The following is a 22,586-nucleotide window of genomic DNA, read 5'->3' as shown; positions in this document are numbered from 1 at the left end:
GTAAATAATGCTGCAATAAACATAGTTGTGCTGGTAGCTTTAGTGTGGTCTTGTTTGTAAACATTTGGGTAAATGCCCAAAAGTGGGATCATTTATTTCTTTAGATTGATATTATATATTTCTGTTCTTACTGATTTTGTTGAATTTTAGGGTGTGGTAGTATTATTTTTCTAATGTTTCTGAATTATTGTGTACTGTCTCACATTTGCTTACATGTAAATATTACTATTTAATTGGTAAAAATATCGCATGTAAATTAGTTTAAGTCGTATTTTAAAATGATTTAGGAAAGCTTAAGGTTTAAGGAAACTCCAGTGGAAACCATTTTGTAATATAATTATCAATGATTGTGTCACATTACTAAAGCATAACTTTTATTTTAAAATATAAATTTTCAAGAGAAAGTACACCAGTGTTTCTGTAAAAATAGTGGAATATTCTTTTTGGCTCTGCAGTGTTGTTTTTACAATGACTTCTTTTTATAATCTCATTTTTATTTAATATAAGAGATAGTGGTTGTATTAGAAAGAGTTTTGATTTTAGTCATTATCAGAATCTAAGAGCTTGTGGTTTGGTTTCACATGAATTATCTTGGCAGAATATATATCTATATATATTCTCTGAATAAATATGCCTACACAAAGGTGTTTGTAAGCTTAGGTGATAGTTCATTACATTTGCAGCTCCATTAAATACCAGGATCGTGTAACCTTGCAGAAAAGTCAGTTGTTTGTTGGGTTATCTTCCTGATAGCAATGTGAGCACAGCTGGTAGAGGATGGTGTTTCTGTGAGTCTCAGAAAATCCTTTGTCTTGTGCAGCTCCAATCCTCAAGGGATACAATTCACTTTCTTCTTGCTGAGATAGTCAGCTGCTGGCCATGCCTGAGGTTGTGAAGTGTAACGTGCAGTTTCATGCTTTTGTCAGCCTGTATCATTGATTAATTCAAAGCTTTAAAGACAAAAAAGAAAAGCTGTGGGCTAAGAGAACATACTCCATTTTTGTATATAATGATGCTAACTCCATGTTAACAGAGGTCATCTCAGAGCAAGCATGAAGCAGGCTCACATGAAGCTGAGCGGCAGAATGAAGGTCAAGGAGTGGCAGAAATCAACATGGCAACTTCTAGCAGTGGCCAGGTAAATATATTATCATGTTTTTAAATGAACTGTTTCAATATCAAAAAGAATGATAGAGTGGAATGATTCACAAAATAATTTGTAAATCTTAACGGTTTTCTTAGAATAGATATCTAATCATTTTCCTTATTATATTTAATAATGATGTTTCCTAAATTTCGAAGTATATCTTGATAGCTCTAGATCATGTTTCTGTTTTACTTTAATGATTAGTGTGCATAGTTTTTTTGAAAAATAGTTTGGATACATGTATGCTTGACCTAGTTGTTGCTTCCATTGAATAGGTTTGCTCTTTTCTCTAAGGCATTCATGTTTTGTTGGTTGGTTTTTCATGATCACAAGGACTTTCTCACAGTTCTAATTTTCTGTAGTACTTCAAGATCACACAGTATAGAAAGGCAAATTTTACTAGAAAAGAGGATTCTAATGTTAATCAGGTTTAACTATTGCCACATTATTGTTAGCATCAATAGAAATTATCACCAGTTTTCAATTAAAGTTTTATTAAAATGTAGCCTGATATGACAGTTTTCATTGAGATGTTTTTGTATTTTCCAAATTTTCTTCAACAAATACATTTATATTTTTGCTGAGTGATTTTTTTAAAATGGAGTTTCTCTCAATTGGCTATAAGATTGTTTCCTACTGACAACATAAAGGATTTCTTTGATCTTTTTGTGTTTATTTTGATAATACTGTTGATTTTTTAAGAAGAATATACTTCTAGTAGCTTATTGAAATTTAATGCTTAAAATGCCCCATACTTACATAGTTAAATTTATTTTATTGAGCTAAAACAAAGAAAATGCTTCCCTAAGTATTACTACTTAGCAAAATATTAAAAAAAATTTTAAGTAGTAAATCAGGACAAAAGCAATTAAATAACATTTGAGATCTTTCTCTGTTGTTTAGGAAATTATTTGGGAAGTTTATATATTTATATATAATATATAGGTATATATGTTTATATATTTATACACATTTATGTAGAAGGAAGAAAAGTGTAGTCATTTGACAGAAAAAATGCTTTCCTAGTGTATCAGGTCATATTGTAATTGTTGTATACTTTGAAATCTTTATATACCCATAATAATTCAGATCTATGTAACACTAGCTATATCAAAGTATATTCTAAGTAGATTATTATGTTTACTATAAAAAATGAAGCTACTAAAAATTTTTAAAAAATTAGAAAATGTGTAGAATTTTTGTAATGGTGAAATAGGTAGGAAAACTATAAAGGAAGGGTCAATAGGCTTACCTACCAGTGTGAATCTTCAGTATGCCAGGAGGTCATAACAAGATTGTACAAGAAAAGTCAGGATCACAGTACTTGCAAACAATTATGACAAGCTAAAAGTTAAAATTCTGAATACATATAGTATTTACAAATCAATGCACATGAGTAGGAAATTAAAATGAGAAATTAAAATAGTAAATATGTAGAAAGATGATCAGTTTTGCTAGTGATGATATCCTAAGTATAAATTACAGCTAAAAGGAGATGGGAGTTATTGGGTTATCAGAGATAAATGACAGCATTGATATGAATCAGTACACTAACACTCTCAAAATGCTTTGTGTACCAGTCCTGTAGCACACACAGGATCCTTCAAGGGTTTTTGCTCAAGGCTAGTAGCACTGTATCACTTGAGCCACAGCTCTACTTCTGCCTTCTTAGTGGTTAAAGATAAGAGTCTCTTCCTGCCTGGGCAGCTTCCAGTGATCCTTGGATTTCAGCCTCTTAGTAGCTTAGGATTATAGGTGTAAGCCACTAGGGCCTGGCTCAGATTGCTTTTAGTAGTATGAATGAAATGAAACCACCTTTCTAGACAGCAGTTTTGTAAAAAAATCATTACAGCAGTCAAGAGTAGTCAGGTATGTTTGAAGTCAATCATCGTATTATATATATAGGTAACTGATAATTAGAAGTAATCCATATGAGCTGGGTGCCGGTGGCTCATGCCTGTAATCCTAGCTACTGAGGAGGCTGAAATCTGAGGATCACAGCTCAAAGCCAGCCCAGGCAGGAAAGTCCATGAAATTCTTATCTCCAATTGACTACCAGAAACCCAGAAATGGTGCTGTGGCTCAAGTGGTAGAGTGCTAAACGTGAGCTGAAGAGCTGAGGGACAAGGCCAAGGCCCAGAGTTCAAACCCCACGACTGACCAAAAAAAAAAAGGAAAAGGAAGTAATCCATATGATATTAACTGGTATGTAATGAGTTATATTATTCCATGATAGGAAGTTAAATGGCTTTGTGGGCTAGGAATGTGGCTTAGTGATAGAGTGCTTGCCTAGCATCCATGAAGCCTGGAGTTCGATTCCTTAGTATCACATAAACAGAAAAATCTGGAAGTGGTGTTGTGGCTCAAGTGGTAGAGCGCTAGCCTTGAGCACAGTGCCCAGGCCCTGAGTTCAAGCCCAGCAAGCAAACAAGCAAATAAGCAAATAAATAAATAAATGGCTTTTTGTCAGGAAACCAGAAAATCCCTCTCCTCAGCCAGCTGGCTTAATCCTTGTAACAAATTCTGAGCTGCAGTAACACCTCCCTTATAAAATAGTTTTGAGAATAAATACAATATGTACTTAACACAATTTGTGGTGTACAGTAAATGTTCACCATTTACTTTCCATATTTATACCTTCCATGGGTTTTCTGCTTCAAAACTCAAGGCCTATCTTTCTCATTACTTATTTAAAGCAATATAGCATTTCATATGCCCTAAATGATTCATTGCTTTTCCTGTTTCCCTATTTTAAAAAAATTCTTATGCATTGATGTTGAATCATATGATAATGTGGTTATTTATATTTTTGTGTCTTTCTCCAATAGAAGTTTCAATGGGCCTTCTCTCAACTGAAGTCTTGGAAGACTTGGTCTGTTCCAAATACATATCCATAGTATTTGGACAGTTAGGAACATTTTAGAATTCTAAAATTCCTTCATAGTTTTCTATCAATCAACTACATTTAACTAAACATGATTTCATTTCTTTTTTTTTCTTTCTTTCTTTTATTTGTTTTGGTAGTTCTGGGGATTGAACTCAGAGTCTTATGCTTACTAGACAGAAACTCTTACACTAGAACCTACAGGCCAATTTCATTTCTTTCAACCTGTGAAAATGTATTACTCTAAAATTTCTTCAATATTTTTGGTTTACTCCCACACTTGTGTTAGTTGAGCTCTTCTACAAGATCTCCTTCCTTCAGCTTTTTTCTTTTTTTTTTTTTTTTTTTTTTTTTTTTTTTTTTGGCTGGGAAGGGGGGGGGGATCCAGTCATGGGGCCTGAACTCTGGGCCTGGGTGCTGTACCTCAGATCTTCAGCTCAAGGCTGGCGCTCTACCATTTGAGCCACAGCACCACTTCCAGCTTTTTTCTTTTTGCTTATGTGGTGCTGAGTAATCGAACCCAGGGCCCCATGCATGCAAGGCAAGCGCTCTACCACTGAACCACCTTCCCAGCCCCTCTTCAGCTTTTTTCTAATATTTAGTAAGTTTATAGGGGATTGCCATGGCTCAGGTGGTAAGAGTGCCAGCCAGTGAGCAAAAGTAAGCATCACATAGCAAGTTCCAGTCCTGGTCTCAAACAACAAAAAAAAGAAGTAAGTGTACAGATCAAAGTATTCATTTGGGAATGATGTGAAGCTTTGTAGTACATGTTTAACATGAACATGTCATTGGGTTCAATCCAGCATCGAGAGAGAGAGAGAGAGAAAGAACGAGCGAGCTGGGATATGAATATCAATATCTCTACAGAGATATATCTATAGATATATTTCATTTTGAGCAATCACAGTGGTTATTCTTTTTTTAAAAAAAAGATACACCTCGTTGTTTATCATAAAAGATGGGTCACTTGGGATACCTTCATGTGGAGTTATCTGTATTTATAATCTAAATTACACTATAATGTGCTGAATTTCTAGGGTTCGACTACACGAGTAGATCATGAAACAGCCAGTGTTTTGAGTTCTGGTAGCACACATTCTGCTCCTCGAAGGCTGACAAGTCACCTGGGAACCAAGGTAACAGAAGATTATAAACCTTGCTTATTACTGCTAAGAGATTCTTCAGTTTTCTTGATAATTTTTGTTTAATCCCTTGAAGAAATTAAATTATTTCTTTTGATAAAAAGTATAAGCAAAAGGGAAATAATAATTATAAGAACTGCCAAATTAGGCAGATATTATCCATGTCTCTGCAAGGATCCTAAGCACCAGGCAAATTGGCTTTCTTTCTAAATACACCTTGTGACTTTGTTTCCATGCCTTGTCTCCAGTGGCAAACACTAGTTTTTACCTTGCCACAGAAAGGCTATCACAGTCCTAAACAGTCTTCTAGATTTTGCTTCTTCAAAACATTCCTTTTAATTCCAAGGTTCTTCTTAACCCTATCCATGCAATCCATTTCCTATCTCCTTTGAATCACTTAACAATTTTCATGAAGCTCTTATAGAAAAGAGACTCTTTCCCATGTGTCATTTTCAGCAAGTATAGTTTGCCTGCCCATAATGTTTGATATATATTGAAATGGATAGGAAAGCTATTTAAGTTGAAAGCTATCCAATAGTTATGAATAAGCTTTCTAGAGCATCTTAGATGTTACCAAATATTGTAGGATTGAGAAAAGATGTTTGTAAAGAAAACAATTATTTTAGTGAAAATATATAAATGAAATTTGAATGTTACTAAACAGTATATTTTTGAGTTAGATCTAAAGAATTCTATTGTCTTCACAGCATACTTTATATACTCTATTTTAAACAATACAACACTGAAAGTGTTGATTTATGAAATGGATTTTAAGCCAGGCGCCAGTGGTTCACTCCTATAATCCTAGCTACTCAGGAGGCTGAGATCTGAGGAAAGCAGTTTGAAGCCAGCCCAGACAGAAAAATTTCTGTGAGACTCTTTATCTTCAATTAACCACTCCAAAAAATGGAAGTGGCACTGTAGCTCAAAGTGGTAGAGCACTAGCCTGGAGCAAAAGAGCTCAGGGACAATGCTCAGGCCCTGAATTCAAGTCCCATCAACAAAAAATAAAAAAGAAATGGATTTTAGCCAGTTGGAGTGGCTCACACTTGTAATCCCAGCTACTTGAGAAGCAGAGATCAGGAACATCATTGTTTGAAGCCAGCCTGAGCAAAAAAGTTAGCAGTATCCCCATCTCAAAAGTTGTGACATTCACCTGTCATAGCTACACAGAAGCATAAAGTAAAAGATCACAATCCAGACTACCTGGGCAAGAAAAGCAAGACCTGTCTGAAATATAAATAAAAAGGACTGGAGACAAGGCCCAAATGGCAATGAGTGCCTGCAAAACAAGCTTAAGATCCTGAATTCAAAACTCAGTACTGGAAAGAGGGAGAGTTGAGGGAGGGAGGAAAGTGAGGAAGGAAAAAAGGGAGGGAAGAAAAGAAGGGACGGGTCTTTTTAAGATTAAAGTAATTTGTGCATTGATAATATGTATTTTGAATGCCATCCTCTTGCCTATATACATGGATTGTTTCATTTAATCCAATGCATAATTTTATTTAATCTTTATAGATAAAATCCTATTTGGTAAATTTTCTTTTTTCTTCAACACAGGAAATTAAAGCTCATGTAGGCTAGCATCACAGTTGCTTATAAGCAGTTAAGCCAAAATTTGAACTAATATCTGATGAAGTTTATTTAAAGTACTTATATTGCCTTCCTCATACTTTAATATCTAAGAATATGTGTGTGTTTACACACTCAGAGCAATATGACAACATCAGCACTAGTACCTAGTTGCACTCTTAAGATGTTAAGGAACATCCCTGGTCTCTACCTGCTAGGTATCCATGACACCTCTACTGAATAATTGTTAGAACCACAAATGTCTACAAGACATAGTCAGATGTGTCCTGATGGGGTACATTTGCCCCTGATTGAGAACCATTTCTTACATAATATGTTTTTATTTTGCAGCCTCTAGCTTTGAAACGAAGCTACATCATAATTAGAGATTCAAGATAACTGAGTGTTGCTTTCCTATGTCTCATCTACTTCTAAGTAAACTATTGAACTTAATGTGATCATACCATTTTTCTTTTTCAGAAGTTGTGGGAAAGTAATAGGGTTTGCACTCAGCCTTGTGAACAAGTGCTCTAGCAATTGAGTCACATCGCTAGGCCATTTTGCATTAGTAATTTTTCAGATAGGGTATCATGCTTTTTGCATAGGACCAATCTCAGAGCACAGTCCCTCTATCTATGTCTCATATAGCTGTGATTATAGGCATATATCATCATGTCAGATTTGATTGTAGAAATGGATTTCGACAATTTTTTGCCTGGGCTGGCTTGAGTTGTCATTTTCCTGTTTTCTGCCCACTGAGCAGCTGGGATTACAGATGTGAACCACTGTGCTCAGCTGGATTTTTTTTTTTTTTTTTTTAGATTTGGTTTGATTTTTGCCACTACCAGGGCTTGGACTGAAGAGTTGTTCCTCATTTTGCTTGCTTGCTCACAGCTGGCACACTACCACTTGAGCTATGCCTCCAGCCCAGCTTGTTTACTGATAAATTGACAATGGAGTCTTGGTAACTTTTTCTACTGAAGCTATCATCAAACTTCAATCCCCCTAGTCTTAAATTCCTGAGTAGCTAGGATTACAGATGTAAGCCACTGGCACCTAGCTGTGCATTTTCATTTTTAATGACCAAATCATTTTATGTGGTAAGGAAGAAATTGATCATTTTTTACAGATTTTTGCTGCGGCTCATGGTGGTGGTGGTGATTAACGGGAGATAAGAGTGTCAATCTTTTCTGCCCAGACTATCTTTTGAACTGGGATCTTTAGATCTCAGCCTCATAAGTGGGTGAGCCACCATTGCCCAGCTTACATTGATTTTTAGAGAATGAATGATACAGTCACATTTAACAGCTTAAAAGCACAAAGCTATACACAGTGAAAATTAAGTCCAAAGAAATGAATAATTTTAACAATCTGATGAGACTTAATGATTGTTGAAAATATTTAGTAAATTATAATTGTTGCAGAAGTTTTATATTGATTTTAGTTCTAGATTAAAAGGAGTAAAAAGCAATTTTAAATTGTACAAGTTGAAGCACATTCCTCTGTATGTGAGATTTTTTTGTGTGAGAATTTTTTAAATAAAATTTTTATTTTTGAAATAAAATCAACTGGGGGGGGTAGGGGGGTGGAGATAGGAAGGGATGGTAAGGGGAAACAAAGGAGGCAACAATGCTTGAAATAAAATCAACTGGTCTAGCCAAATTGCAATTTAAGCATGGCATAACCTGCTTTCTATTTCAACACTATATAATGCCATTACTATTTTTACATATTCACATAAATTGTTGATGTTATTTCAAAATAACACTCATTATTTCATCCTGTAAAGGTATTTGTTACTAATGAGTTAAAATAAATATCTCATTCATAATTTCATTACTTTTGGCTTTTGGATATTAAAGTCATAATTTTGTTTCTAAACTCATTTGGCCCACAGGTGGAAATGGTGTATTCATTATTGTCAATGCTTGGTACTCATGATAAGGATGATATGTCGCGAACTTTGCTAGCTATGTCTAGCTCCCAAGACAGCTGTATATCCATGCGACAGTCTGGATGTCTTCCTCTCCTCATCCAGCTCTTACATGGCAATGACAAAGACTCTGTATTGTTGGGAAATTCCCGGGGCAGTAAAGAGGCTCGGGCCAGGGCCAGTGCAGCACTCCACAACATCATTCACTCACAGCCTGATGACAAGAGAGGCAGGCGTGAAATCCGAGTCCTTCATCTTTTGGAACAGATACGAGCTTACTGTGAAACCTGTTGGGAGTGGCAGGAAGCCCACGAACAAGGCATGGACCAGGACAAAAATCCAAGTATGTTCTCCATATTATGTACCTCATTGCATGTTTGAAAACAAATTTTTACATTATAAATCTTTCTTTAGTTAATACATTGTTTTATGACAACAAAATAAATTTATATTATCTATATGCTGCTAACATTTTGAAGCTTAAGTATGTATTTCCTTAGAAAAAAATTTTTACAGAGGAAAATGTTATGTAAAATACTCCAACCAAATTAGAACAGCAAATTGAAAAAAAATCTATGGAAGCAAAACTTACAGCTGTAAAGAAATGTGAACAACTAGATTGTCTTCTTTCATTCTATAGATGAACCTTGGAAAAACAACTGCACATAAGTTAAACCATACATTTGCATGTCAGTATTCAGTGGACAGCTCTACTTATTGTTTTTTGATCTCTACAGCCTTGTGAAGTAGAAAGGGGGAAGGTATTATAGTCTCTATTATTATAAATAAAACTGAGACTCAGAGATGCTTGTAGCCCCATAGTTAATAAGTGAGAGCCAAGAACAGAAGCCAGGTCTGCTGACTTGAGCTTAGTACTGTTTTTACTGTACCATCTTGCTCCAAAGAGTGGGGCCCTGGTTGGTTACTGGGGCCATAAGTCACACAGCTCTTCGCTTAGGAAGAAATGCCTGACCACTGGCCCTTTTCCCTTAGGAGTAGGAAAACATAAGGATTGGGTTTCTTAGGGACCTCACTTCATTCCAATAGCCAAGAACTAACAGTAATAAGTATATAAGGTAATACTTTATTTTCAGTCAGCAATAACTCACAGAATCAGTAGATGATTCTGTTGAATTAATGTATTGATTTGGGGAGCAAGAAAACAAATGATGGTGAAACATGAGTTATGAAGCTATAACAGATTTTTTTCTAAGCTGCCGTATAAAGATTATTTAAAAATCTAAAGTATGTTCAAGAACAAGAAAAAAAAAGGAGAAATGATACTTTATATCTACTAGTTCTAATATAAAAAAATTAGTAAGATGCTTTATTGAGAGAACATTGTCTTTCTGAATGATTTTATTTGCCTGTCCACAATTATGAAATGATTCATTATTATTTTGGAAAAAGTATTTCTAATAAATATTTTATGTCAAAAACGATTTTTGCAACATTGCTTGTAGCATTAAATATGTAGTTACCTTTGGTTAACTTTCTCTAGGAGGCATTACATTTATATACAGCCATATCCTTTCAACTCACACTCATAACAATAGTTAAAGTACATATACCAGAATTTTTTTATTTTTATCTAATGAGCATCATTAGATAAATGATGTGAGTTACAGTGTAACTGGACTTAATATAACAGACTAGGTCTTGCATATATGAGTAGTAATAAGCATTTTTATATAGACCTAAGAAAAAGCCCTTTACTCATTTGTAGTGTGTGTTCATCCATTCAGCAAATACTTATTAATCCACTTGACTTCAGTATATTAGGAATATATTAATGACTCCTGCATACTTTCAAAGTATAATAAGACAGAATTGCTTTTGAAGTAATAAAATAATATGGGACACGGTACTTTTATTTCTTAGTGCCAGCTCCAGTTGAACATCAGATCTGTCCTGCTGTGTGTGTTCTAATGAAACTTTCATTTGATGAAGAACATAGACATGCAATGAATGAACTTGGTAAGACAAAAGTGTTTCTTAATGCCATAGACACACACTGGTTTATTTTTAAATCATGGTTGAAATTCATCATAGTATATAGAAATATTTAATAATTAATGACTTGAGAAATAAGATTACTACCTCTGTTCAGCTTCTGCCTCTTCATAACAAAACAGTGTTTCCTGGTTTCTATGGGAGAAGAGCCCCTGAATCACAAAAACTGCTACCCTGTTATAAACTAACTTCAATTTTCTTACCCTAAAATATACCACTCCTTGTCCCTGTTGACAAGGTAGATCTTGTGTGGTGACAACTAATAGAGAGCATAATTTGAATTATTTTTTTAATGTAAAGCTACTTCATTTACCTTGAAGTCTATAAGTCACTTTTGATGTATACCAAGGGGAAATACTACTATTACTATTTATCACTTTCATTTATCTTTATGGTTATCAGTATTTTACTGGGTTTTAATAGAGAAAAATTGTATTTTGGAATAGTTACTCTTGTGGGTATGTGTAATCACACATTAGACGTTATATAACCTTCATTACAATACACCGCATTTTCCATGAAATGGTTTTTCTTTGATTTCTAGGTTCATTTTGTGATATTTATAAATTGCATCATGCTGAGCCATCTTATGTGAATTGAATTTCTCTAGTCATGCCACAAGCAAGAACCATACACTGAGTTTCCATCTTAGTGTAGTTGTACCTTGCTTTTTATACTGTTTATGTTATATTACATTCCAGCCTCCACTTTGTATTCCTGCCACCCTCATCATTGTCATTCATCACTTATCTTAAAAATGACAAAGTCATGAGAGTCTTAAATACAGAGAACCTGCACACCCAAAAGTGAATGTTGTCCCCGTCAGAGTCATCACTTGGGGAGGCTGTGTACTTTGAGATTTCAGGCCTGCCCTACAGCCATGCTTTTCTTCCCACAGGCCTCCATGATTCTCTCCTCCCTCAGGACTTGTGAAATCTCAGTTAATCTTATGAGATCCCCCTTCTTCAGTATATTATTAGCATTGTAAAATTTTTATATCTTCTAATACTCACAATTTTGAGAAAGGGATAAAAGTAATGAACAGAAAAATTCAATTATAGTATATTACAAAGAAAGGTTTTCTGTAAATGTTCCAATGGACTACTAGGACTGACACATTAATCATCTGAATTTCAAAATAAAACCTAGACTCAGTATTTGTTCCTCTTCCTTCTTCAGGTAGGAAGGCTACCCGGGGCATTTCATCACAGGAGCTAGGGCAGGGGCTTTCAGGTGAGGAGCAGGATGGGGCCTCTGGGGGTGTGACTGCCTGGGACATAGCCACAGATGTTACCTTTCTCTCATTTCTAGCCTCCATTTTTGCACTGGGGCCAAAACAGGGTTAAGGTTTGTGCATTCAGGCTGGAGACAGTAAGGACAGCACAGGTATCTGGGAATACTAAGAATAGGTAAGAAATAAGTCCTATTAGGTGAATATAAATTCTTAAGCCCCATCATCTAGAACTGCCATTTGTACATATGAAGCCCTGCAACTACCAGGGTTAAATTTGCAAGGATTAGTACTGGAAGTTTTAGATTGTAACATCAGAGATTTTTATTTCTTAATTCCCAAATATGTCCCAGAAACCTTTGCTAGGTACTAGAATTTTATAATGCCTACAGTATGATCTTGGCTTCCAAGGATCTCATGACTTATTTGCATTAATATTTCACAAATTTTCTAGATTGTAATAATCACCAGAGGCACTTGTCAAACCATATAGATTCACTGGCCCTGTGGCAAACAAAATCCCTTGGGGGAAGGGCCTGTGAATCACATTTAATAAGTAGCTCATGCAATACTTCTCAAGAAACTCCGAAGCATTAATCTATGTAATATTGACACTGGGCCCCCAGTATTTAGTCTAGAATGGGGTTATTTCATGCAAATGGTGGCTATGTAAACAAAATAAAAGTGATACACTTTAAGAAATTAAATTCATCTCTCTGTTATTTTTTTAAGTACTTAGTCTTCATTAAGAATGTAAGGATTCTGCCAGGCATTGTTTGGTTCATGCATGTAATGCTACTCTGAGGTTCACAGTTTGAAGCCAGCCTGTGCAGGAAAGTCCATGTGACTCTCTTCTCCAATGAATCACACACACAAAAGCCAGAAGTGGAGCTGTGGCTCCTGAGTTTCAGCACCAGGATTGGCACACAAAAATACCTAAGAATCCTGTTTAATGTCATCTGAAGCAGTTGGTCCTCCGTTATCTATAAGGTTCCAAGACAACAAATGATAATAAAGTTCGTCTGGACCGTTGTTTTCTGACATAGGCACCAAGGAAAATGTAAGGCATGCTCTTTTTATTTCCCCTAAGTCATAAAGACTTTCCTCTTATACTCCAAATTTTTCAAGTTTTTTTTTTTCATTAGCCATGTTCTTCATTGTTGGAAAGACATCCTCCACATACTTCTTGAATCTTGGTTGTCAAAATCAAGTTCTAAAACTTAGTTTTTCCATATAACAGTGCTCATCAACTCCTTTCTTGGGACCTTCCTTAGATGCATTTTGCCTTTCTTGAGAAATTACTCAGAATATTGCTGTTTCATGAAGGATTTTATTTAAAACAAAGCATAGTTTGTTTTGTCTCAGTATTGATAGTCTGCTTATGATACTCATAATTTTGGGGGTATCAGTACCCTGAGCCTCAGTGACTCCCATATCAATATCCTGAGCAAAATTCTTAGTTATATTACTGGCTCCTTCTTTAATCAAATATAGATTAATGGCATTCCTTGAATACCTTCGGCTGTCTTTCTGTAAACCTGTGCAATATTATCCACTCCCAAAGTTTCACTTACTATGTTAGTGTTTTTCATATTTGTATTTCAGTACAAGATCTCTCTCCTAAGTTTCAGACACTTTTTTTATAATGTTTATTTGACATCTTCCTTCAGGCAGTATTCCAAGCACTTTTAACTCAACTGTCACTAATTGAATTTGTTACCTACCACATCCCCTAATCAAACTAAAATCTTAAGAAATCATCCATGGCTTCATCATTATAGTGACGTTAATCCTGCTTTTTAGTTAAATCTCAGGTCACTGTTCTTTTCATCCTGAGTGCAAGACACCATTGTCTCTTGTTCTGTAGACTTTGTCCTGCCTTTCTTCGTATGTCTGATCATAATGAATTCTGCATACTTTATCTTATAGTAATCTATTAAAAATGTGCATTAATTATTCTTCCTTCTGCCTAGCATGAATGTGGCACAGAAGGTCTTAACTTGATCTGGTGTCTGTCCATTTCTATATCCTCATCTAGGGGCCTTCTCTTGTTGACTTACATTTCAAGCTTAAGGGTCCTTTTGTCGTACTGTTGCCACACCCCATAGATACTCATTCATCCCTCAAGTCTCACTTTAAATATTATTTCCTCAGCCTTTTTCTTGGCACTACAATCCATCTAGATCTAAATTCAGTCCACCTGTTACCTTAACCATGAGCTTCATATAATCCATCACCCTTACTTTTTTATTGTCTATCTTTGTTCTCCCTAGTAAGCTCCATAAGGACATAAAGATTGGTTAGTTCACTGTTTACTCTACATTTTTCCATTATCATAAGTGGATGGAGGAAAATCTTCCTAAATATGACTTGGATTTTCTTTAGACAAGTTAATTTTCATTTATCTACATCAGAATCATCTTCTAGTCATTTCTTCTAGTCATAAAAATATGTATCTAGCCATAAAGATATGTATTTTCTTATAGGTAAATATCTTGGACTAGAATTCTTAAGATGGAACTTAGTTCTGCAAACCTGAAATTTTTTTCTATATGCTAATCCTTATAGATCATTTCTGAAAATACTGGTCCTCTTCTAGATAATGAACTGAAAAGACTTACAGTGCCCAAGAATTACCTTTTTTTTCTGTCAGAGCCACTTCTCGGTAACAAGAAACAAACACAAAAAAACCTAAGCTCTGTGATGATCAGTGTTTGATGATGAATGATATTTTAATAGCTCCATGTGCATTTTTATTTTTCTTTTTGTTCACTCCCTCGACACTTTCACTTTTTTTAAATCCTTTCCTTTATTGTCTTTCCTTTTCTTTTCCCTTTGTTTTCTTTCTTGTCTTCTTAACACCAATCACTGTGGGCATTATTGAGCAAACCTGGTGATAAGAATCAGAGAGAATGAAAATACTACATCCTGAGATAGTTGGTATTTGACTACTATTAAAGTTAAAAAAATTAATTAGTAATAATATGAACAGATAATTCTATTTCACAAAAAAAGTGATGTTTCCTATAGTTTTGTTTAGAAGTTTCACTATTCCTAAAGGTAATTATTCCAAAAGGTATTATTTGGCAGATTAAAAAAAAAAGTTAAATGATTTAGGACACAGCATGTGACAGTGAAGAGTTTGTAAAGTTCTAATAATAATATAAGTTGCCTTTTTCTATTTATGTTTAGGAGGACCTAGAATTAGAAAATGGCCTTCTTTGTTAGCAGTAAATAGAAAAAAACTATTTCATTCAGTAAAGCAAAGTCTAGCGGGTAGAGAAACTGGCAGTAATGGAATAGTTTTCTGGTGTACATCATAAATACACTATATAACAGTCCTTCATAACAGTTTTTTTTGTGGCTATAATTTTAAAGGCAAATTTATATTCTCATTCTCTGAAATCTCTTTTCCTAATATTTAAGTTATAAACTAGTCACCAATTAGTTTAATTTTAGATTATTATCTTTTTCCTCTTGCCCTTTTAAATTAGGGGGACTACAGGCCATTGCAGAATTATTGCAAGTGGACTGTGAGATGTATGGGCTTACTAATGACCACTACAGTATTACTTTAAGACGATATGCTGGAATGGCTTTGACAAACTTGACTTTTGGAGATGTAGCCAACAAGGTATGTTTTATTTTCTTTTGTTTTGTTTTCATAAAATCTAGTTCTTGGGGTTGGAGACATGGCTCCAGTGATAGAATGCCAGCCAATGAGCACAAGTAGATCTATTTCTGAAGAGAGCTCAAGTATCCCAGGTGCTGTGGCTCATGCCTGTAATACTACTCAGAGTGGCTGAGATCTGAGGATCAAGGTTTGAAGTTAACCTGGGCAGGAAAGTCTGTGAGACTCTTATCTCAAATTAAGCACCACAAAAGCCACAAATGAAGCTGTGGCTCAAGTGGTAGAACATTTAACATTGAGCAAATAAATTTGGAGACAACACCCAGGACCTGAGTTCAAGTCCCAGGACTTGACACATATACACACACAAAATGATAGCTCAGATATGAGTTTCTTTACTTTCATACAAACTACTTTTTAAAACAAATGATGCAAAAACTACTAGATGCTTTTTATTTTTGTCACCCTTCTCTGAGTAAACAACAGCTAATAAAAACCTGTACTTCACATTCACTGCATATCCTTACTAATTTGGTTGTCCTGTGCCTCAACAAAGGCAAAAACACATCCACGGGTATAGTATGATCAGAAATTTATGAAATTGTATTACCAACACTTCCTAGAAATGAAACCAAAACTCTTAAAAATGCTGCTAATAAGCAAGTGTTACATATGAACTGATTCCATTCAGATAAAAGACTTTAAAACTGTTTGCTTAACATTTCTTTTTATTTTCCAGTTTGTCAAGGAAAGAAAGTAGCAATTAGGATGCTTCTCACTTTCATTTAGATAATTTTGTTCTGGATCTTTTATAGGTAAAATATTAGTTATGATTGAGGTTTAGTAGCCAAAACTGAAGCATGGCTTCAGATTGCCCTATTGGTGACATTGTTCTCCATCTAATTTTACAGGCTACGCTCTGCTCCATGAAAGGCTGCATGAGAGCACTTGTGGCCCAACTGAAATCTGAAAGTGAAGACTTACAGCAGGTACTGCCTAGAATTTCATGTGTTTTTCTTTGATATTAACTAGTTTATGTCCTGATTTATATTAATCTGTAGCTTGGTAAATGTTTAAAGTATAATTCTCTTAACAATAAAGAGAAATAATTATATTGGAAGAATTCTGTTTGGCACTTTAGAGAAATTTCTTTAGTACAGAGAGAACATTCCTCTTAGGATTGTAATTATTCAGTCACGTTTATTGTACAAATAATGAATTTCCCTGTGACATTTCCATACATGCTATTATGCTTTGATAAAAGTGAAGCATTCCTTAACCAAAATCCAAAATGCTCCAACATCTGATTTTTTGTCCTTTTTAAAAATTGTCATTATAGGGCTGGGCAGGTGGCTCAGTGGTAGAGCGCTTGCCTTGCATGCTTGAGGCCCTGGGTTCGATTCCTCAGCACCACATAAGCAAAAAGAAAAAAGCCGGAAGTGGCGCTGTGGCTCAAGTGGTAGAGCACTAGCCTTGAGCTGAAGAGCTTAGGGACAGTGCTCAAGCCCAGAGTTCAGGCCCCATGACCGGACCCCAAAAAAAAAATTGTCATTATATAGGCTATATAACGAGAAGTTACATAAGTCAGGTAATGAGTACATTTCTTTTGGGACAATGTTACCCCTTCCTTTGCTCCCTCACAGTTTTTCTCTCCTGTCCCCACATACAAGTTAACATCTGAAATATTGAGGGTCAATATAAGGCCACAGTGAAAAATTCAGTACCATGAAACTTGATTTCATGCACAATTTAGAAACATATAAAGTTACTTTCCGGTTATGTATGTAGGGTGCATATGAAGCAAATATATGATGTATTTTTTAACCATATGTATTTTGATTCAGATCTTATGCAAGAGTGTGTTATATATGTGTTAGTAAAACACAAAAGCAAAAAAATGTAAAGCACAGCATGTTAGATATGGTTTATTTAACCTGAAATATACTTTTTTTTACCTCTAGCATTAGAAACAAAAAAGACAACTGATACCATTTTATATTCAGACTATTCTAAAATTTTATTTGCAGGTTGTTGCAAGTGTTTTGAGAAATTTGTCTTGGAGAGCAGATGTAAATAGTAAGAAGACATTGCGAGAAGTTGGAAGTGTGAAAGCATTAATGGAATGTGCTTTGGAAGTTAAAAAGGTACCTTGGAAAATATTTAATATCGTACTCTGAATTCATGTTCAGTTACTTTTTATTTACTTCTTTCACTCAGAGTTCCTAATCTCTGACCTTATCTCACCAGTGCATTGTTTAGGTCTAGATTTACAAAGTAGCAATCAGGAAAGATTTTAAGAGTCAGAATTTCTCACCTTCACATTAGAAACATTTTGTACCAGATAATGCCTTGCTTCAGGCTGACCTGAGCCTTGGTAAGCTATTTAGAAGCATTCTTAACCTTTGTCCTCTGACTCCTAGTGCACCTTCCTCCAAGTTGTGACCCAATTAAAAATGTTTCCAGATATTGCCACAGGTCCCCCAGGAGGGAGAAGGGATTAAAAAGAAATTCCTGATTGAAAAATCATTAGTATAAGTGTTATCTACGAGTTCTCCAATTCTCAATCCCCTAAAGTTTTAGGAGACCCAAGAGTGAAAAATCTCCAAATAATAATGCTTATAGAAAGTTGATTATCTGGGCTGGGAAGGTGGCTCGCTCAGTGGTAGATTGCTTGCCTTGCATGCATGAGACCTTGGGTTCGATTCCTCATCACGACATAAGCAAAAAGAAAAAAGCCAGAAGTGGCGCTGTGGCTCAAGTGGTAGAATGCTAGTCTTGAGCTGAAGAGCTGAGGGACAGCGCCCAGGCCCAGAGTTCCACTACAGGAAGGAAGGAAGGAGGGAGGAAGGAAGGAAGGAAGGAAAGGAAGGAAGGAAGGAAGGAAGTTGATTATCTATTTCAGAAATTTGGCTGTTTGTTTTTAGGTAAACTTAAAGGCCAGGCACAAGTGGCTCATGCCTATAATCCTTGCTACTCAAGAGTCTGAGATCTGCCAGCCCAGGCAGACAAATTCTCAAGACTCTTACCTGTAATTAAACCAGTAAAAGCCAAAACTAGTGATATAGCTCAAGTGGTATTGTCATGCTGCAAATTAACTAGTGAACCATCTTAATATAATTTACTCTGTTCTTTATTCCATTTCAGATTTAGGGATTTCTTTGGAGAAAGGGGTTGTTTTTGTTGGTGCTGGTGGTGTGTGTGTTTTGGTGCTAGTACTGGAGCTTGAACTAAGTACCTCCAGCTCTCACTCAGCTTTTTAGTCAGTTACACCTCCAGTTTTGTTGTTGTTGTTGTTGTTGTTTTGGGGTTTTTGCTGGCTAGTTGGAAAAAGAGTCTTGAGGGCTTTTCTTCCTGGGCTGGCTATGAACTATAATCTTCAGATCTCAGCTTCCTAATAAGTAGGATTATAGGTATGAGCCACTGGCACCAGGCTCAAATAGAACTTTTGAAATAACAATAAAAAGCTGGATACCTGTGGTTCAGGCCTGTAATCCTAGCTTCTCTGGAAGCAAGATCAAGGTTCAAAGCCAGCCCAGGTATATAAATCCCAGAGACCCTTATCTCCAGTTAACCAGTAGAGAGAACCAGAATTGTGGTGTGGCTCAAATGGTCAAGCCTAATATTTGAGTAAAAAAGCCAAGCAGGAGCCAGAGGCCCTGAGTTCAAACCCTAGTACCAGCATAAAACAATTAAAATAACAATAATACCAGAGTTGTTCTGCCAATTGCAATTGAGTTCATTCTGTTTTCAGTATGCTTGACTATCCCACATTTACCACAGTCACAATGTAATTAAAACTGAGTTCTTACCTTTCTCACATCTTAATTGTTGAAAACACTTCCTTTCTGCCACTCTTAAATTTCTCTGACAAAATATTGTCAGCCTTTTTTTGTTTTTTGCAGTACTGGACTTGAACTCAGGGCTGTGTGCTTGTTTGGCTGTCATTCTACCTCTTCAGCTACAACTCCAGACCAGACTTTTAGTGATTATTTTGAAGATGTAGTCTCCAAGACTTTTCTGCCTAGGTTGGCTTTAAACAGCAGTCCTCTGGATCTCAGCCTAGGCTCATGCCTATAATAATAGCTCACTATTTCTTAATGAGGCCAATAAAGTATTGAGCTGTTTGTTGAGTTAGGCCCAAAGTGTTTGTTGTGGCATTCAAAGCCTACTTTTGACACCGCTGAACTTAATTTCTACTGTTGGCCTAGCATGATCTTTCATCTCCTTTGTGTCTTTTCTGTCCATCAGTCCTCCCTTGCTGATCCCTATTCCCATGCCTTTTCTTGTTCTGCTTTCTCTGCTAAGAGCCACTGTCTTCTCTTATTTCTGAGTGTACAGGACTTATTCTCCCATGAAATGTTTGACTTAATTAAGCAAATTCAGACTGTAGTGATCTTTATATGCTAAGCAAACATTCTACCACTGAGACATACCCCCTACCCATGCAATAACAACAATAGATTCCCTTGTTATTTTATCTGGAGGAATGCCTCTACTTACAATAAGAGCAGTGTACCTTTTAGGTTTTTGTTTTTTTGTTTTGTTGTTGTGCTACTGGGATTTAAGCTCAGGGCCTTGCCTTGGTAGTGCTTTACACTTGAATTACATCCCCAGCCCTTTTTGCTTTCATTATTTTTCAGATAAGATCTCACTTTTTTTTTTTTTTAATCTGAACCTGGGCACTGTCCTTCAGCTCTTTACCTTAAGGCAAGCAATCTACCACTTGAGCCACAGCGCCACTTCTGGTTTTCTGGTGGTTTATTGGAGATAAGAGTCTCACAGACTCCTGCATGGGCTGGCTTTGAACCACAATTCTCAGATCTCAGCCTCCTGAGTTACTAGGATTATAGGCGTGAGCCACCAACACCTGGCTTAAGAGTACTTTTTTTTTTTTTTTTTTGTCAGTCGTGGGGCCTGAACTTGGCCTGGGTGCTGTCCCTCAGCTCAAGGCTCAAGGCTAGCACTCTATCACTTGAGCCACAATGCCACTTTGGCTTTTTCTGCTTATGTGGTGCTAAGGAATCGAACCCAGGGCCTCATGCATGCAAGGCAAGCACTCTACCACTGAGCCACCTTCCCAGCCTGGTCTCACATTTTTTTGCCCAGACCAGCCTGGATCATGGTCTTTCTGCTTAACACCTCCCACATAGCTGGGATGACAGGCATGTATCTTCATGCCCATCTTTTTTGTTGAGATGAGATATTGCTAACTTTTTTGCCTGGACTGCCCTGGAACCTCAATCCTCCTGATAGCTGCCTTCAAGAGGATGGGATTACAGATATAAGCCATAGCACTAAGCACATAAAATAGATTTCTAATAAATGTTTTTTGATTATGTAGCAAAAACAAGAACTGACATATAAATGATGGCAAATTGAAACCAAATATCTCCAATTGTTTATCAGAATGTTTCTATGGTAATGTAGCTTTTTGTAATTATTTTGTTTCTTTGAAAATTTTAAGAACTTATACTTTTACCAATACCCTTTCTACTTCTCAGAAGTTACTTTTTAATCAACTTTTTAAAAATATATATATAGTACATTTTAATATAGGTAGAATATTGTATATTTGTTCTTAATACTTCATACTTTTTCAATCTTTCCATATCTGTATGTGTGGTATATAGAAGTTGAGTATCCATTTATCCTGAGAATGTGATCTTTTCATAATGTACATCTTTTCTGTTTAATATTTTTAGAAAGAATAAAGAATTTATATCATCTAAACACTTAGGATGAAGATCTTTGTTTAATATATTGTGCTCATTTTATAGAGATATAACTGGCTTAAATTCCATTCAGCATTTTATGAAAGTTTTTCTAAATGAGAAGTTTTTAACTTACCATTGAGCAATCGGTAGTAAAGGAAAGAATAGGGGAAATAATTTATCCAATAAAAGTAAATGTAGTAGAAGTTACCAGCAATAAATTCTAACTCTTAAGTAGAATTTGACAATACTCTGTTTCTTAATAGGAATCCACCCTCAAAAGCGTCTTGAGTGCCTTATGGAATTTGTCAGCACATTGCACTGAAAATAAAGCTGATATATGCGCTGTAGATGGTGCACTTGCATTTTTGGTTGGCACTCTCACTTACCGGAGCCAGACAAATACTTTAGCCATTATTGAAAGTGGAGGTGGGATATTACGGAATGTGTCCAGCCTGATAGCTACAAATGAAGACCACAGGTATATTCAGAGTCTTATATTACTTTTAAATGAATTAGTATAGAATTCATTTCCTTCAAAAGACCTCATCACAAATAGTATTTTGTGTAATTACAGATATTCTAAACCAAAATATCAATACAGTGAAAAGATAGTAACTCCTCCTTTAACTCATTAGTTTGTTCCTTCTAATAAAGTTCATAGTGTCTTAAAGGAATCTGGAAGTAAATGATAGTTGAGAGGAATGATGCATATTAGAGGAAAAATAAAATTTACAAATGTTAGAAAAAATCTTTATCTATTTATTAGTGTAATATAAAAGAATATGGGGCTTATTTTAAAAATAAGGCCAAAACTATGAGCATGATTCAGCAAGTAAAAGTTCACATGTTTCTAATGGTGTCTTTTTTGGGGGGTAGGGTGTGCCTGTCCTGGGACTTGAACTCAGGGCTTAGGCTCTATCCCTGAACTTTCTGGTATACAGCTTCACTTCTAGCTTTCTTGTAGAAAGTAGTTAGGATTACAAGTATGAGCTACCAGCACCCACCTTCGAGTGATGTCTTAATATCAATAATTATACTATACCAGGCACCAGTGGCTCGAGCCTAGCTACTCAAGAAGCTGAGATCTGAGGATCACGGTTCAAAGCCAGCCTGTGCAGAAAGGTCTCTGAGACTCTTATTTCCAATAAACCACCAGAAAACCGGAAGTGGAACTGTGGCTCAAATGGTAAAGCACTAGCCTTGAGCTGAAGAGCTGAGGGACAGCTCCCACACCCAGAGTTTAAGCCCAGTGCCTGACAAAAAAAATTATATTATTTAACTACCAGCCATTCATTAGACTACTAGATCTGTGAAACCTATGA

The 22,586-nt window shown here is 35.7% G+C and overlaps 1 protein-coding gene across 3 annotated transcripts in view; it reads left to right on the top strand.

Moving 5' to 3' along the window:
* The window catches only part of Apc (adenomatous polyposis coli), a 97,376-nt gene that overhangs the window by 67,233 nt on the left and 7,557 nt on the right, over positions 1-22,586 (top strand). For 2 of the 3 annotated variants that reach the window (XM_013020376.1, XM_013020377.1), the window contains exons 8-16: positions 1,034-1,138; positions 5,069-5,167; positions 8,640-9,018; positions 10,557-10,652; positions 11,868-11,921; positions 15,414-15,553; positions 16,462-16,539; positions 17,578-17,694; positions 21,528-21,742. In XM_013020376.1, coding sequence (XP_012875830.1) covers positions 1,034-1,138; positions 5,069-5,167; positions 8,640-9,018; positions 10,557-10,652; positions 11,868-11,921; positions 15,414-15,553; positions 16,462-16,539; positions 17,578-17,694; positions 21,528-21,742 — 1,283 coding nt within the window. The remainder of the gene's footprint in view (positions 1-1,033; positions 1,139-5,068; positions 5,168-8,639; positions 9,019-10,556; positions 10,653-11,867; positions 11,922-15,413; positions 15,554-16,461; positions 16,540-17,577; positions 17,695-21,527; positions 21,743-22,586) is intronic. The other variant, XM_013020378.1, reaches the window with a different exon arrangement.

The sequence above is a fragment of the Dipodomys ordii genome, unplaced genomic scaffold (genome assembly GCF_000151885.1).
Source record: "Dipodomys ordii isolate 6190 unplaced genomic scaffold, Dord_2.0 Scaffold50, whole genome shotgun sequence".
NCBI classification, from domain to species: Eukaryota; Metazoa; Chordata; class Mammalia; order Rodentia; family Heteromyidae; genus Dipodomys; species Dipodomys ordii.
The sequence above is the reverse complement of the archived record's forward strand: the minus strand, read 5'-3'. Positions and strand labels throughout refer to the sequence as shown.